Source organism: Leucoraja erinacea, unplaced genomic scaffold (genome assembly GCF_028641065.1).
Source record: "Leucoraja erinacea ecotype New England unplaced genomic scaffold, Leri_hhj_1 Leri_264S, whole genome shotgun sequence".
Lineage (NCBI taxonomy): Eukaryota > Metazoa > Chordata > Chondrichthyes > Rajiformes > Rajidae > Leucoraja > Leucoraja erinaceus.
Window position 1 is genome coordinate 96,682 of NW_026576165.1, and position 18,470 is coordinate 115,151.

The 18,470-nt window shown below is 46.8% G+C and overlaps 1 protein-coding gene across 1 annotated transcript in view; it reads right to left on the reverse strand.

The window, feature by feature from the left end:
- The window catches only part of LOC129693332 (serine/threonine-protein kinase WNK3-like), a 50,501-nt gene extending 32,031 nt beyond the window's left edge, over nt 1-18,470 (reverse strand). Inside the window, 2 exon segments of the mRNA XM_055630179.1 lie at nt 9,748-10,480; nt 18,081-18,470. Coding sequence (XP_055486154.1) covers nt 9,748-10,221 — 474 coding nt within the window. The 5' untranslated portion in view covers nt 10,222-10,480; nt 18,081-18,470.

Sequence of the window (18,470 nt, forward strand, 5' to 3'; positions counted from 1 at the left end):
ACTTAACAAATAAGTCTGAAGAAGGGTCTCGACCCGAAACATCGCCCATTTCCTTCGCTCCATAGATGCCGTCTTACCCGCTGAGTTTCTCCAGCATTTTTGTCTACGCACACAGGGACTGAAGTCACTGGAGCCAGAATTTGAGGGGCTAACACACCAAGACTCTGCTTTATCAAACACCGATGTACATAGTAGGCATTTACTACAAAACCGGTAAGTGTGTCCATATACCATTATATAAATATATACACACACGAATAAATGAACTGATAAAGTGCAAATAACAGATTATGGGTTATTAATGTTCAGAGTTTTGTCCGAGCCAAGTTTAATAGCCTGATGGCTGTGGGGATGTAGCTATTCCTGAACATGGTCGTTGCAGTCTTCAGGCTCCTGTACCTTCTACCTGAAGGCAGCGGGGTGATGAGTGTGTGGCCAGGATGGTGTGGGTCCTTGATGATTTTGAGGCAGCGACTGCAATAAATCCCCTCAATGGAAGGGAGGTCAGAGCCGATGATGGACTGGGCAGTGTTTACTACTTTTTGTAGTCTTTTCGTGCGGATCTACATTAAATGGCCCTCTGTAAATTGCCCCGAGTTAGACGGATACAAACGGGGATGAACGGAGAACAAGTGTGAACGGGTGATCGATGGTCGGCGTGGACGAGCTGGGCCGAAGGGCTTGTTTTGTACGCTGTATCTCTCAACTAAACTAAACTAGTGAGGCGAGGGAGGCAAGGAAGAAGGAGATGCGTGTGTCTATATATACACACACACACACACACACACACACATAAACACACATACAAAAATAAACAAACAATAAGAGTGCAAAGGGACAAAACCAATACCCCTAATGTCCCACATAGGCGACTTTTAGGCGACTGCCGATGACGGTCATAGTCGTAGCAGGTCGCTGAAAAACCAGCGACGTTAGGCAATTTTTTAGGCGACTGCCGCCGAATACGACAATGGAATTCATCAAATTCAGCACCGGCGACAACCTACGTCAAGCTACGCTCGTTGGCGTCAAACCCACGGTCGCCACAGTCGTCGAAAGATTTTCAACATGTTGAAAATCCAGCGGCGGCCAGTAAGACGCTACGACTCTTTGGACGACTGATACAGGCGACACCCAGGCGATCATGTGGCAACAGCCCAGTCCGCCTGTAGTCGCCTAAATTTTTTTAAATCGCCTAAGTGGGACAGACCCATAAGTCTATGTAGTTTACCGAGATGAGAAGAATTAAAACCGAGATGAGAAGAACTTTTTTCACACAGAGAGTGGTGAATCTCTGGAATTCTCTGCCACAGAGGGTAGTTGAGGCCAGTTCATTGGCTATATTTAAGAGGGAGTTAGATGTGGCCCTTGTGGCTAAGGGGATCAGGGGGTATGGAGAGAAGGCAGGTACGGGATACTGAGTTGGGTGATCAGCCATGATCATATTGAATGGCGGTGCAGGCTCGAAGGGCCGAATGGCCTACTCCTGCACCTAATTTCTATGTTTCTATGTTTCTAGAAAGTAGTTGAGGCTATATTTAAGAGGCAGTTAGATGTGGCCCTTGTGGCTAAAGGGATCAGGGGGTATGGAGAGAAGGCAGGTACGGGATACTGAGTTGGATGATCAGCCATGATCATATTGAATGGCGGTGTAGCCTCGAAGGGCCGAATGGCCTACTCCTGCACCTATTTTTCTATGTTTCTATGTTTCTAGTTCAGAGCTTATTTAAGGTTGTTGTGTTTAATAACCCGATGGCTGTAGGGAAGAAGCTGTTCCTGAACCTGGACGTTACAGTTTTCAGGCTCCTGCACCTTCTTCCCGAAAGGCAGATGAGAATTTTTAAAAGCCGATTGTCGCACTAAGACATGACTCATGACACATGGGAGCGTGCCAAGGGTGAGACTGTAGAGACTTTCAAGGCAGCAGCAGAGTTAAGGGCCTGTCCCACTTGGCTGTCATTTGCGCCTCATTTACACGTCATATGTAAAATTGGTCGATTTCGTAGTGTAACAAAATCCTTGCCCGCCACCTGCGTGACATATCGCTGACGCATTGGCTACGCACGCTGGCATCCCGATGTCTAACGTATATCACGTGGTGACGCATGGTTACGTCACCATGTATCGACTCCCGTCACCGTGTGTCGCCGTGCGCCGCTGGGTATTCTAATGACCTCACGCGCACCAGGCGGCTGCGCTGACACGTGATTTGCACGCGACGTCGCACATCACGACGCGTCGACCTATTTTACATATGACACATAAATGAGGCGCAAATGACAGCCAAGTGGGACAGGCCCTTTAGTTTTGGACTGCTACCACACTATCAAACGAAGAAAGGTTTGTGTACACAGCCACAATGAAGCACCAATCAGCCGTAATCATAACCCGATATATACAAAGCATATATCATTAACTTCGCCGATAACAAGGCTATAAAAGTTAACACACATTAAGCTCGCTGTGACAAATTACAGACCCTGATAACGTGCTGGGGTAAACAACGGATTGTAATTTTATTATAGAACAGTGTTATACAATGACAGACCCGTCCCCACCGGTACTGTACCCCAGTGCTATACACACACCCCCGTGGCCCCTGGTTCTGGACTCCCCCAACATTGGGAACATGTTTCCTGCCTCTAGCGTGTCCAAACCCTTAACAATCTTATACGTTTCAATAAGATCCCCTCTCATCCTTCTAAACTCCAGAGTGTACAAGCCCAGCTGCTCCATTCTCTCAGCATATGACAGTCCCGCCATCCCGGGGATTAACCTGGTGAATTTACGCTGCACTCCCTCAATAGCAAGAATGTCCTTCCTCAAATTAGGGGACACAAGAGACTCAAAGTGCTGGAGTAACTCAACTGGTCAGGCAGCATCTCCGGAGAGAACGGGCAGGCGGGAGGGAGCCTTCTTCAGGCTGATCAAAACCCTTTCAAGTTCTGACCCCTGACGCAAACAACCTTGGAAGAGGTGAAAGCTGCCTTCAAATCCTTGTCAGTAATTCTCCCTCTAACCAGTGCAGCAGGTAGAGCTTGACTCATCACTCATCTCTTTGCTATTTGCAGCATCTTGATGAATGCGTTCCAGCTTTGCTTACGCAACAGCAGCCTCACTTTGAAAATAATTCTTTTAACGTCAGAACCTTTTTATTTTTTAAACAGATGCATCACGTTAAGGCACAAGGTGCACGCACAATTGTTGACAACGCGTTTATTGCGCGTGACTGGATTCCCACGTTTCACGAACGGACGATATATCACGTTCAAGAAGGAACTGCAGATGCTGGAAAATCAAAGGTAGACAAAATTGCTGGAGAAACTCAGCGAGTACGGCAGCATCTGTGGAGCGAAGGAAATAGGCAACGTTTCGGGCCGAAACCCTTCATAGAATGATACAGTGTGGAAACAGGCCCTTCAGCCCAACTCACCCACACCGACCAACAATGTCCCAGCTACCCTAGTCCCACTTGCCTGCGCTTGGTCCATAACCCTCCAAACCTGTCCTATCCCTGTACCTGTCCAACTGTTTCCTAAACGATGGGATAGTCTCAGACTCAACTACCTCCTCTGGCAGCTCGTTCCATACACCCACCACCCTCTGTGTGTGAAAATGTTACCCCTCGGATTCCTATTAAATCTTTTCCCCTTCACCTTGAACCTGTGTCCTCTGGTCCTCGATTCCCCTACTCTGGGCAAGCGACTCTGTGAGTCTACCCGATCTATTCCTCTCATGATTTTGTACACACCTATAGGATTGCCCCTCATCCTCCTACGCTTCGTGGAATAGAGACCCAGCCTACTCAACCCCTCCCTATAGCACACATATACTATACACGTCAACCCCTCCCTATAGCACACATATACTATACCCCTCCCTATAGCACTCTATACTATACACGAGGGACAATTTACAATCTTTACCAAATTAACCTACAAACCTGCACGTCTTTGGAGTGCGGGAGAAAACCAGAGATCACGGCAAAAATCAAACACGGGTGACAGGGAGCACATACAAACTCCGTTCAGACTGCACCCGTAGTCAGGATCGAACCTGGGTCTCTGGCGCTGTGAAGCAGCAACTCCACCGCTGTGGCATTACACTAAATTTTTAGATTTCCTGTTTTCGATGCCTCTCTCAAACTTCTACAGGTGCACAGTAGAGAGCATACCGACTGGTTGCATCGTGGCTTGGTTCGGCAACTTGGGCGTCCAGGAGCGGAAAAGGATGCAGAAAGTTGTAACCACTGCCCAGTCCATCATCGGCTCTGACCCCCCACCACCGAAGGGATCTATCGCAGTCGCTGCCTCAAAAAGGCTGACAGCATCATCAAGGACCCACACCATCCTGGCCACACACTCATCCCCCTGTTGCCATCGGGAAGATCTATGGTATATAGACACACTGAACTTTTATCTCCTGTTCCGTATTATGTTTTTTGTGCTGCAGCAAGCAAGAATTTCATTGTCCTATCTGGGACACATGACAATAAAACCCTTGACTCGACACCAGCAGAGAATAATACGCCTTCCATTGATCAGCTAGCCGACAGATGGGTTCAGAATTTTGCGTATCGATTAACGCAACTTTGTGAAGGGAAAAAACCCCCCCAAAAAAACAGGCCTCTCCCGACCCAACAATGGAAACTCCAAACAAGGAACTGAAGCCGTGTCATTCACCGCACTCTGAATAACAATAACATGGTGAACTTCCTACTCAAAGCCACACTTACTTATTTTGACAAACAATCATTGTGCTGGATTGGGGGGATTTGAGGGGAAAAGAGGGGGGAGGAGGGGGGGGTGAGTTCCCATTTCTTCAACCCACAAAAAGACTTCCCGATGTTTCTGACAAAGAGGAACTGGGGATTTCGAAGGGCCGAATGGCCTACTCCTGCACCTATTGTCTATTGGGACCAGAGGACATTGGTACAAGCTGAAGCGGAAAAAAGATTTAATAGGAATCAGAGTGGTACCTTTTTCCACAGAGGGTGGTGGGTGCATGGAACGAGCTGCCAGAGGAGGTCGTTCAGGCTGGGACTATCGCACCGTTTAAGAAGCATTTGGACAGGTAGGTGGATAGGACAGGTTTAGAGGGATATGGACCAAACGCAGGCAGGTGGGACTAGTGTAGCTGGGACATGTTGGTCGGCGTGGGCAAGTTGGGCCAAGGCTTTCCAAGCTGTATGACATGACTCCATTCCCTCCACAGATGCCGCCTGACCCGCAGTGTTCCTCCCTTTAGCTCTTTGAGGCATCCAGAAATTGAGTCATCCGAGAGGTAGCGGTAAAGCACGGCACACAGAAGGTTAATGCTTCTTGTGGGCGAGTGAGCAAACTTGAAATGGAAACAGGAAATAGAAGTGTCACACACAGCAAAAAAAAAAACAAAGTTCTCTTCACAAAGTTAGCTCATGCCCACGAGTGATCCGGCTTGGGCTGAGAAGTGGCAAGTAGAGTCACACAGCGTGGAACAGGCCCTATGGCCCAACTTGCCCATGCCGACCAACATGTCCCATCTACACTAGACCCACCAGCCACATCGCTCCAAGATCTTCCTAGCCACGTACCCGTCGAATTATGAGATGCTGCGTGACCCACTGAGTTAGTGCTAACTAATGCTCGTGCGCGGGGTGATCACAGTTCGGGACAGACTCAGTGGGCCGAAGGGCCCATTTCCACACCATCTCTGGAGTCTAAAGATCGAGCCAGCAGAGCAAATAGTTGAGGCAGGTGCCATAACAGTATTTAAAAGACATTTGGATAACAGACAATAGACAATAGGTGCAGGAGTAGGCCATTTGGCCCTTCGAGCCAGCACCGCCATTCAATGTGATCATGGCTGATCATCCCCAATCAGTCCCCGTTCCTGCCTTCTCCCCATATCCCCCGACTCCACTATTTTTAAGAGCCCTATCTAGCTCTCTCTTGGAAGCATCCAGAGAACCGGCCTCCACCGCCCTCCGAGGCAGAGATTTCCACAGATTCACCACTGTGAGAAAAAGTGTTTCCTTGTCTCCGTTCTAAATGGCTTACTCCTTATTCTTAAACTGTGGCCCCTGGTTCTGGACTCCCCAACATCGGGAACATGTTTCCTGCCTCTAGGGTGTCCAAGCCCTTAACAAGCTTATATGTTATATAATGGAGTAGGCAATTTGGCCCTTCAAGCCAGCACCGCCATTCAATATGATGACGGTTGATCATCTAAAATCAGTACCCCATCACTGCTTCCCCCCCCCCCCCCCATGTCCCTTGATTCCGTTAGCCGTGAGGTTAGGAAAGGTTCAGAGCGCTATTGGTCAAACGCGGACAGATGGGACTAGCTTAGATGGGGCACTTTGGTCTACATGGACAAGTTGTGCCCCAAGGGCTTGCTTCTGTGCAACTCGATAACATCATCAGTTTATCTTCTCGCCAGCTTCAGCGTGGAATTTCCCCAGGAACCTTCACGGCATTCCCCACATTCCAGATACCAGGGGTGTGGTACCAAACGCAAACTGCACTGGTTTGTCAGCTGCTCTGCAGGAGTTGTCCTCCCAACAGCAACAATGCAATCAGTGACCAAAAAAAACCTGTTGGACCAACTAGGGATACGGAAGGATATCTTCCTTTTGGTTCTAATTTGAGGAAGGACATTCTTGCTATTGAGGGGAGCCCAGCGTAGGCTCACCAGGTTAATTCCCGGGGTGGCAGGACTGTCATATGCTGAGAGAATGGAGCGGCTGGGCTTGTACACTCTGGAGTTTAGAAGGATGAGAGGGGATCTCATTGAAACATATGAGATTGTTAAAGGTTTGGACACGGGAGAGGCAGGAAACATGTTCCCAATATTGGGGGAGTCCAGAACCAGGGGCCATACACAGTTCAAGAATAAGTAGTAAGTCATTTAGAACGGAGACGAGGAAATACTTTTTCCTCACAGAGAGTGGCGAGTCTGTGGAATTCTCTGCCTCAGAGGGCGGTGGAGGCAGGTTCTCTGGATACTTTCAAGAGAGAGCTAGATGGGGCTCTTAAAAATAGCGGAGTCAGGGGATATGGGGAGAAGGCAGGAACGGGGTACTGATTGGGGATGATTAGCCATGATCACATTGAATGGCGGTGCTGGCTTGAAGGGCCGAATGGCCTACTCCTGCACGTATTGTCTATTGTTCTTCAAAGCTGGAGGAACCCAGCAGGGCACAGTGGCACAGCGGTAGAGTTGCTGCCTAACAGCGCCAGAGACCCGGTCTCAATCCTGATTACATGCGCTCTCTGAACTGAGTTTGTCCGGTCCAGCCAAGGCACGTGGGCACCAAGTGTCACTATCTGCTGAGGTTCTACCTGTCCCCGGTGTTGCGAAGGATGGGCCTGGCGCAGATGCCATACAATGTGCCAGTCAGCTGCACATTGCCGCACCATCTGTCATTTGTGGAAAGGTTCTTCCGGACCAACATCTTTAACGACATGTCCATCGGGCAGTGGTCAGCACGGAATGTCCTGCAGGGCAATGATCCGGTGGCGTGGTTCCCAGAGCAGACTGCCCAGTTTGTCTGGCAAAATGCCTCATTGCCAGAACTCACCAACAAGCACCAAGACCTGGCTTGGCTGGCGGCGAGGGGAGCCCTCCCAGTCAGATCCTTCCGACAGTCGGAACCTCAATACCAGCGCATGTTGCCCTCGGGATGGCTGCTATGGAGAGGAGACGGTTGCCCACCTCTTTGCAGAGTGTGGATTCGCAAAGAGAGTCTGGAGAGGTCTGCAGGGGTCCCTGTCACGGTTTATTCCGAACAGCTCCATCACAGAGGACTCTGTGATTTACAGACTGTTCCCAGGGACGCATTCAGAGACTGACATCGAGTGCTGCTGGAAGGTCAGCATTTTTATCTACCTTGAAAGATCAGGGAGGATTGTTTAAAAAAAACTAAAATTTATTTCCCAACCAGCACCTACTGCCTTCAGGATGCTGCAGGTAGCAGCGCGTGGAGAATGCAAAATGCGTAATATAAATGCAGGTCTGCCTTCATCGATCAATGCATGCCACACATGCAAACATTCTTGTCATCAGGTGTAGCAGGTGATAGCACCAGCTGCTTTTTGAGAGTCTGTTATCCAAGGGTAAAAATAAATTGTGTGCTAATCCAATTCATTTTTCCCCCTTCTTCGATTACTGCTTTGATTGATCAGGGATACATTTTCAATGTGGAACCTGATGAAGGGTCCAGACCCAGGCACGAAAAGGGTCTTCACCCCTTAGAAAGCGTCTGATAAAGTCCGGAGTACAAAACATAGGGGGGGGGCGGTAATTGTCCCCACCTCTCAAAGCATGGGTGGGACGTGAGGAATGGAGGGAGCCCAGCGTAGGTTCACCAGTTTAATTCCCGGGATGGCGGGACTGTCATATGCTGAGAGAATGGAGCGGCTGGGCTTGTAAACTCTGGAGTTTAGAAGGATGAGAGGGGATCTCATTGAAACATATAAGATTGTTGAGGGCTTGGACACACTAGAGGCAGGAAACATGTTCCTGATGTTGGGGGAGTCCAGAAACAGGGGCCACACACAGTTTAAGAATAAGGAGCAAGCCATTTAGAACGGATATGAGGAAACACTTTTTCTCAGAGAGTGGCGAGTCTGTGGAATTCCCTGCCTCAGAGGGCAGTGGAGGCTGGTTCTCTGGATGCTTTCAAGAGAGAGCTAGATAGGGCTCTTAAAAATAGCGGAGTCAGGGGATATGGGGAGGAGGCAGGAACGGGGTACTGATTGTGGATGATCAGCCGTGATCACATTGAATGGCGGTGCTGGCTCGAAGGGCCAAATGGCCTCTACTCCTGCACCGATTGTCTATTGTGTCCCCACCCCCACAGGATTTCCGCCCCATGAGGCAGCAGCTCTACCTGCTGCGCCACTGAATCACCTGGTTCGACCGTGTTCTACCCTCTGCTCTCAGAGCTATAACAATTAAACACTCCTGACTCATGCCAGACATTTCTGACGCAAGCTCTTTGAATTCCTTCTCTTTATTTAATTACCTCGAGTTGCCGTGATGGGATATGAACTAGTTTCTCTGAGCCGATAATCCCAAATTTATCGGAATGTTAATTAATCAACTAATTTACACAGTGCCCCTTTCCCTCCCCCCCCCACCCCCCCCCACCCCACCCCCCCACTCCCAAATGGTACAAAACTGAAAATCAAAACAATACTTGGATCAAAAGAGATTTAAAAAAAATGTAATCACAGGTAGATAGTGTGAAGGAGTCCCGACTAGAAACATAATCTATCCATGTTCTCCAGAGATGCTGCCTGACCCGACTTATACATGATTATAAGTTTAAGAAAGAACTGCAGATGCTGGAAAAAAATCGGAGGTAGACAAAAATGCTGGAGAAACTCAGCGGATGAGGCATCTTCTATGGAGCGAAGGAATAGGTGACATTTCGGGTCGAGATCCTGCGTTAGACGTGATTGTAATAAAGCCATTCACAGGGTACAGATAAAGAGAATAACGTTTAGTGAGTCAGAGTAAGAAATGCTGCTGTTGGAGTAGAGGTTTAAAAGAGTGTTGCGATTGTAATGAACGATTGCAGGTCCATTTATTGGGACCAACACACACACACACAGTCGCCTGGTTTGGGAGCCATTTTGGTGCTTGCTGAAGAAGGGTCCCAACCCAAAACGCCGCCTATGCACGTGCCCTAACCGTCCAGTTACTCCAGCGTTTTGCGTCTATCTGTATCGTTTTACGTCATATTAGCAAAGAGGTACTGACCTGCAGTTCGCACCAAGCAACTTCCACCCAGGTCTCGGTATCCAGCCCTTTGTAGACGGTTTTGAAGGCTCCCCTTCCAAGCTCAATGTCGAACTTCAAGAAGCGGCCTCCGGGCGAGGTCGCGACTGCCTTCATCTCGGCCTCCTCTTCGTTCTCCTTCTCGGTCCTGTCCTTGAGCGAGTCCCTGGCGCCGTCGGCGTTGCCGGGGGCCCTGGGGGCCGGCGCAGCCGGGTCGGTCTTGCCGTCGAACGCCGGCAGCCGTGCCGCCCCCTCCCGCTCCACCAGCTCCAGGCTGCGGCGGACGAAGCGGTGGTTCTCGGCGCCCTTGTCCCGGGGCTGGGACGGGGGAGGGGGCGAGGGGCTGCCCGCTTTCGCCGGCGAGGCGCTGGCTGGGGGCTGGCCGGCACCGGAGGACATGCCGCCTGGTTTGCTGGGGTCCCCCGGGGCCGCGGGCTCTCCTGGGTCCGTGGCCATCTTAGGGAGCGTGGGTGGTGGTGGGTGGGAGAACTTCCTATGCCCCCCACAGCTTCTCCATCACAGGGAGAAACAAACAAAAAACACTCCCTCTCTTCAGATCACCCAATCTTCAAAGCACCTAGGACATGATGAGCCGATGGTTCCTTTGGCACTCAGGCAGACAAATAGAAACCGTGCCCTTCACAGTGGAAGCCAAGTGCGGCTCCCCTCTTCAATTCTCAATCGGACGATGGACACCCACAGGACACCGGATCTTCTGCAAGAACAAAAAATATATAAATTAGGGAGGAAAAGCAAAAAAGGCAACTAAAACCAGTCTCGCAAACCTTCGTGCAACAGAGCAGCGTGAGACAGAGCAACAGATTGGTTCGTTAAGGAGACAAGGATTGATTTGTTAAGTAGACACACTCTCTGTGTGAAGAAGTGTTTCCTCACCATTTAGAACAGGAGGGGGGCGGGAAGTGGGATACTGGTACCACCCCATTGCTTGTTTTTTTTTTTTTAATTGCTGTTTTTTTTCCCCTTTTTCCTTCCGCCCACCATATTTAATATGAAAAGGAATATGTGATTCTGTTAAATTCTGTTTGTAGTTTGTTTGGTTGTTTGTTTGTTTGTCTTTTTGCACAAAGTCCGCGAGCATTGCCACTTTTCATTTCACTGCACATCTCGTATGTGTATGTGACAAATAAACTTGACTTGACTAACATCTGAGATGGTAAAACTGCTCAATTTTGTCCCATCTGATACCAATTCTAAAAGCCTTGTCATCATAAGTAAGTAAGTGTATTCACTTACAAGGAATTTGCCTTGGTGCTCTGCCCACAAGTAACAACATGACATATAGTGACAGTTACAAATTACTCAGAAAACACTAAACACTAATAATAATAAAACATTAATGATAAAACACCATTGATCAAGGATGTGAACCAACAAAATACCAGATCAAAGGGAGTTGGGACTTGGAATTTTGCCAACCTTTGCATCTCAGAGATCTTGAGCACCTCACTCCCTGCTGCCAGGCAAGGTGAAGAGTCACTCCCAAGGCTCTACAATGATCCCCCACAAGAACCTTTCCCCATTAGCACCAGCTCTCCCCAGTGCAACAAATGAAAACATTACTCTGCAAGGACCTATTTAAAAAAAAGAAGCCACAAGCCAAATGACAAGCCCAGACACATCACAAAACTAATCCAATCCAAAACCTAATTACCCAGGGTGTAATTGACATTCCCAAAATAGATAATTAGTGAATGACTAACTCAGACGTCTTTAACTATTTCATTAACAGGCTTCTAACATCGTAAAAGAGTTTAAGAAGGAACTGCAGATGCTGGAAAATCGTAGGTGGACAAAAGTGCTGGAGAAACTCAGCGGGTGCAGCAGCATCTATGGAGCGAAGGAAATAGGCAACGTTTCGGGCCGAAACGTTGTCCATTTCCTTCGCTCCATAGATGCTGCTCCACCCGCTGAGTTTCTCCAGCACTTTTGTCTACCTAACATCGTAAAAGATGTCGACACACGAGTTTTACAGACTTTCGAATATAGATACTACAGCAAAAAAAAAAGAAAAAAGAAAAACATTTTGCCCGTCTCTTCTCATATCACTCAATTCCCGATCATTTCATTTCAAATCCTTATTTAATTTTGTTATGAAGCAAATCATTCTTCCAGCCAAGGATCGGGACAGTGGCACAGCGGTAGAGTTGCTGCCTCACAAACCCAGGGAACGGAGTTTGATCTTGACTACGGGTGCAGAGTTTATACAGTCTCCCTGTAACCAGGGGGGTTTTCACCAGGTGCCCCCGTTTCCTCCGACACTCCGAGGACGTACAGCACACAAACAGGCCCTTCGGCCCACGATGTCACACCAAATATGGATTTAAGAGACAGTTAGATAGAGCTCTAGGGGCTAGTGGAGTCAAGGGATATGGGGAGAAGGCAGGCATGGGTTATTGATAGGGGACGATCAGCCATGATCACAATGAATGGCGGTGCTGGCTCGAAGGGTCGAATAGCCTCCTCCTGCACCTATTTTCTATATTTCTATGATACTGTTAAACTAAAGGGGCTGTCCCACTTTCACAACCTCTGCTGAGTTTGCCCTTGACTCATACTCGCAGCATGGTCGTCACGAGGTCGTAGGTAGGTCGTAGCAGGCCGTGATGCGAGTCGTAGATACTCGTGGCATCAAATAGGTCGGGCATTTTTTCTAGCACGAGTAAAAAAGGTAGGTTGTGAATTAGGTGGTGAAAGTGGGACAGGCCCTTAATAGCCTCTACCAGCAATGTGATCCACATCCATTGGCCTATCTAAGACGACTCAAACACCACTATCGTATCTGCCTCCACCACCACCAATGGCAGAAAAGTTCCGGGCACCCAGCATACTCGGTCTAAAAATATACTTCCCCGCATATCTCCTTTTAAAAAAATCACATGCAGTTAAAGTGCACATTGTCAGATTTTATTAAAGGGTATTTTTATACATTTTGATTTCACCATGTAGAAATTACGGCTGTGTTTATACATAGTACCCCCATTTCAGGGCACCATAATGTTTGGGGCACATGGCTTCACGGGCGTTTGTAATTGCTCAGGCGTGTTTAATTGTCTCCTTAATGCAGGTATAGGAGAGCTCTCAGCACCTAGTCTTTCCATCACCTTTGGAAACGTTTATTGCTGTTTATCAAAATGAGGACCAAAGTTGTGCCAATGAAAGTCAAAGAAGGCGTTACGAGACTGAGAAACAAGAATAAAACTGTTAGAGACATCAGCCAAACCTTAGGCTTACCAAAATCAACTGTTTGGAACACCATTAAGAAGAAAGAGAGCACTGATGAGCTTACAAATTACAAAGGGACTGACAGGCCAAGGAAGACCTCAACAGCTGAGGACAGAAGAATTCTCTCTAAAATAAAGAGAAAAACCCCAAACACCTGCCCGTTGAAGACTTCATGATCAGATATACAGAGGCTACACTGCAAGATGCAAACCACTGGTTAGCCGCTAAAATAGGATGGCCAGGTTACAGTTTACCAAGAGGTTCTGGAAAAAGGTCTTGTGGACAGATGAGATGAAGATTAACTTATATCAGATTGATGGCAAGAGCAAAGTATGGACCTCATCTGTGAAACACAGTGGTGGGGATGTTATGGCCTGGGCATGTATGGCTGCTGAAGGTACTGGCTCACTTCTTCATTGATGAAACAACTGTTGATGGTAGTTGCATAATGAATTCTGAAGTGCATAGACACATCCTATATGCTCAAGTTCAAACAAATGCCTCAAAACTCATTGGCTGGCGGTTCATTCTACAGCAAGACAATGATCCCAAACATACTGCTAAAGCAACAAAGCAGTTTTTCAAAGCTAAAAAATGGTTAATTCTTGAGTGGCCATGTCAGTCACCCGATCTGAACCTCGGTACACGAGACAATAAACTCAACTAACATTTCCACCATAGGGAAAAAGGTTCTGACTGTCCACCATCCATGGTAGAGAAAAATGCTGGAGAAACTCAGCAGGGTGAGGCAGCATCTATGGAGCGAAGGAAATAGGTGATGTTTCTGAAGAAGGGTCTTGACTGCACTCAATACTCCAAAATGCAGTCTGTCCAAAATCCTACAAAAGCTGCAATGTGACCTCCTGACTTGCAATCAATGACCCAATCGATGAAAGCAAGTTCAACTGGAAGCAATGCAAATAGAAACATAGAAAATAGGTGCAGGAGTAGGCCATTCGGCCCTTCGAGCCTGCACTGCCATTCAATATGATCATGGCTGATCATCCAACTCAGTATCCTGTACCTGCCTTCTCTCCATACCCCCTGATCCCTTTAGCCACAAGGGCCACATCTAACTCCCTCTTAAATATAGCCAATGAACTGTGTGGCCTCAACTACCTTCTGTGGCAGAGAATTCCACAGATTCACCACTCTCTGTGTGAAAAATGTTTTTCTCATCTCGGTCCTAAAAGACTTCTCCTTTATCCTTAAACTGTGACCCCTTGTTCTGGACTTCCGCAACATCGGGAACAATCTTCCTGCATCTAGCCTGTCCAACCCCTTAAGAATATTGTAAGTTTCTATAAGATCCCATCTCATTCTTCTAAATTCTAGCAAGTACAAGCCGAGTCTATCCAGTCTTTCTTCATATGAAAGTCCTGCCATCCCAGGAATCAGTCTGGTGAACCTTCTCTGTACTCCCTCTATGGCAAGAATGTCCTTCCTCAGATTAGGAGACCAAAACTGTACACAATACTCCAGGTGTGGTCTCACTAAGTGGTACAACTGATGCCAGGGAGTGGGGTTAACAAAAAACAGACAGTTATTGCTTTAAACACACAGCTCCAAAAGCACCTTCCCTCAATTAGTGTTAGGTCAGGCATCAGCAGCTGCTCCTTGTAAGCACCTTGCCGCTTCTTCATACAAGACCCAAAATATCCACCAGATATTTGCATTTAACCTCGTGGTTACTGCAATAACTAGTCATTCCAGTCCAGGAGGGAATCTGGCTACTTTAACAAACTATTCGGCTGCCCGTCCCTCTCTGCATTAGCCTTGAAGGCATTTGAGAAGCTTTAAAAAGCGATTTTAAAAGCACATTACCACTTGGTAATGGGGTGGCGCAGTGGGAGAGTTGCTGCCTTCCAGCACCAGAGGCCCGGGTTCGAGACTGGCCTCGGGTGCTTTTACTGTGGAGTCTGCAGGTTTTCTCCGGGTGCTCCGGTCTCCTCCCCACACTCCAAAGACATACAAGTTTGTAGGTTAATTCGCTTCTGTAATTTATGAGGATAGTATTAGTCTATGGGGTGATCACTGGACTCGGTGGGCCGAAGGGCCAGTTTTAATGCCGTATCTCTGAAGTAAAATACTAGAATAAATATTAAATACTGGCGGGAAAGGTTTTGAGGGATACAAGCCAATGAAGCTAGAAGATAGACTCAAAAAGCTGGAGTAACTCAGCAGGTCAGACAGCATCTCTGGAGAAAAGGAATAGGTGACATTTTGGGTCGAGACCCTGCTTCAGATGAAACTAGGCCAAAGGCGGAAAAAAAAGACAGTGTTGAAGTAACTTAACAAGTCAGGTAGCATCCCTGCAGAACATGGATAGGTGATGTTTCAGGTTGGGAATTTCTTTAGCCAACGGGTGGTGAGTCTGTGGAATTCACTGCCACAGACGGCAGTGGAGACCAAGTCATTGGGTTTTTTTTTTTTTTAAAGTGAAGATTGATAAGTTCTTGATTACTAAGGACTTCAAAGGTTACAGAGAGGAGAGAAGAAGGAGAATGGGGTGAAGAGGGGCAAAAATAGATCAGCCATGACCTAATGGCTTAATTCAGTTCCTATGTAGAAACAAGGAACTGCAAATGCTGGTTAATACACGAAAGGACACAAAATGCTCGAGTAACTCAGCAGGTCAGACAGCATCTCTGGAGAATTTGGATTGGTGATGTTTTGAGTCTGATGACGGGTCTTGACCCGACATGTCACCTATCCATGTTCTCCAGAGATGCTGCCTGGCCCACTCAGTTACTCAAGCATTTTACATCTCATTTTGTTAACCAGCATCTGTAGTTCCTGGTTTCCACATTGGGCCAAAGGACCCGTTTCTGTGCTGCAATTAATTAATTGCATTGAAATAATTAAGTCTGAAGAAGGGTCTCGACCTGAAGCATCACCTATTCCTTTGCTCTATAGGTGCTGCCTCAACCGCTGAGTTTCTCCAGCATTTTTTGTCTACTTACATTGAATTAACTGGTCAGTTACACAATGTCTGTGCATTGTGTAAAAGAGAATGAATGTTTTACACCAAAACCCTGTTTGGTTCCGCTGTTAACAGGAAGGCCAAAGCGAGAGGTTTCAGGTTCGAGTGTTTTAAAAATAGTTTAGTTTAGTGATACAGCGTGAAAACGGATCCTTTGGCCCACGGAGTCCACACCGACCAATAAGCACAATGTTATTGCAGTTTCACATCCTACACACCAAGGACAATTCATGGAAGCCAATTAGCCTACAAAGCTGCACGTCTTTGGAGGAAACCGGAGCACCTGGAGAAAACCCATGCAGGCATGACCTCCCAACTTCTATACTCAATAGGCCCAAAACGTTGCCTATTTCCTTCGCTCCATAGATGTTGCTGCACCAGCTGAGTTTCTCCAGAATTTTTGTGTACCTTCGATTTTCCAGCATCTGCAGTTCCTTCTTAAACATTCTATACTCAATACTCGGACTGATGCGCCGAAAGCCTTCTTGATCACCCTATCTACCTGTGACGACATGCAACGCTCTGGAGTTACTTGCTAGCAAGCAAGCAGCTTGTGGCTGTTGCACTGTTCGAAAGCCCATCGCTTCTCTGTGATCACAATATTGGGGAGATTCCAAAATGCCTTGCCACAACAGAGGTTTAGGGGTTCCACGTTCATGAGCAGCACACTAATTCAACAAAAGGCATTCGTTTAGACGAGAGGGGGAAAAAAATTCCTGTCACAAGTACTGCCAAGTAAAGTGGAAGGAAGCAATAGCAATGGTCTTAAATCAAACAAAAATAAACCATCAGAGAACAATGTAGAATGGATTACACAAGGCCAGGAGTACCATCTGTCTAAACTATATGGGACACACAAGGAAATGCAGATGTTGGTTTACAAAAAAAGAGAAAGTGCTGGAGTAACTCAGCAGGTCAACTCTGCCCCCCTCCACTACCCGTTCCAGCTTACTACTCTCCCTCCCCCACAACACAATCAGCCTGAAGGTGGTTTCAGCCGTGAAACATCGCCTATCCATGTTCTACAGTGATGCTGCCCGACCTACTGAGTTACTCGAACAATAAAAAGACAAAGTGCTGGAGTAACTCAGCGGGGTCAGGCAGCACCTTTGGGGAACATAGATAAGTGACGTTTCATGTCAGGACCCTACTTCAGACAATCAACATCTGTAGTTCCTTGTCATTATGAGTTACTCCAGCGCTTTTTGTTTTATTATCCAAACTAAATCTTTGCTCTATCATGAATCAGCAAAGGCCTTCAGCTAAACGACACTAAACACCGAGACTCTCTCATTCATTCATCATTTTGCCGGTACCAACTCCAACTTGACAGCTGCTCTTTTTTTTTTTAAAGACAGCCAACACACCACAGGGCAAATGCACGCATACACGCAAAAAAAGAGAAATAAAAATCGAGAGACAGCTTCAATTTGACATATACTTACAGCCTTACAAGACAACCTTGGCCATTCTATTAACCCAGCCATTGCTCTTGAGAACGGAGAAGGTTTAAAAGCAGAGGAGGCAAAGCACAAAAACGAAACCAGCACACTTAGAACAGCTCCTCTCCCTGCAGTTCGTGACATTGGTGCAACAAATCAGAATCCACATCCTCCTCTTTTGCAAACGCTCTTCCTCAAGCAAGACTACACTTCACTTACAAAGCAGACATTGCAAAAAAAAATATTTAAAGGAGAATAACGACCCTGTTGAGAAACACTTTTCAACTGCATTGCAAAATATCAAACATTAGAAATTTGGAAACATACAGAGAGGTCAGGGCAAAAAAAAAAAGCAAGATTGGAAGAAAGGTAAGACTACATTAAACTTTTCAATTGAGACTGAACACTAAAAACATGACTGCAAACCCAGAAGATGACATTTGTAGACCTTATATGCGACAGATTTTTAAAAAATGTTTAATTTACAAGAGAAAATATTAAATATACAGCCTCGTGACGTACAAGATGATCACAAACGATATATAGTCACTACACAACTGATGCACAGTGACAGAACTTAATCCCAACAGTACAAATAAAAGTGGAAAAAGACTCGAGAACGTATATATTTTTGTTGTTTTACTTACTAAAGGAGAGGACATGCTCAACCAGCTTTGGACTAGCAAGGAGGAGGCATCCTTGCCTGTATCCATGGTATTAAAAAAAAAAGAAACTGTAGACTGCAGGTTGAAGATCACCTAATTAAAAGTTTTTAAACACCCCTCTCTCCCTGGATTGAGCCCCTCTGAGCTATTAAACCATGGAAAAGACCCTCTTCACATCAGGATTTTAACAGGTTACGTTATTTTAAACCCTCCCTACCTAAAGACTTACACATCAAAGAAATTAAGGGGAAAAAAGATTTGTATCCCCAAATTTAAACCCTTCTTACCCCACTTGCCCGAGGGATTTCACTGGATTATTTTCTTTTAAACCCTCTCTATCTAAAGACATTCACATCAAAGAAATGAAGGGGG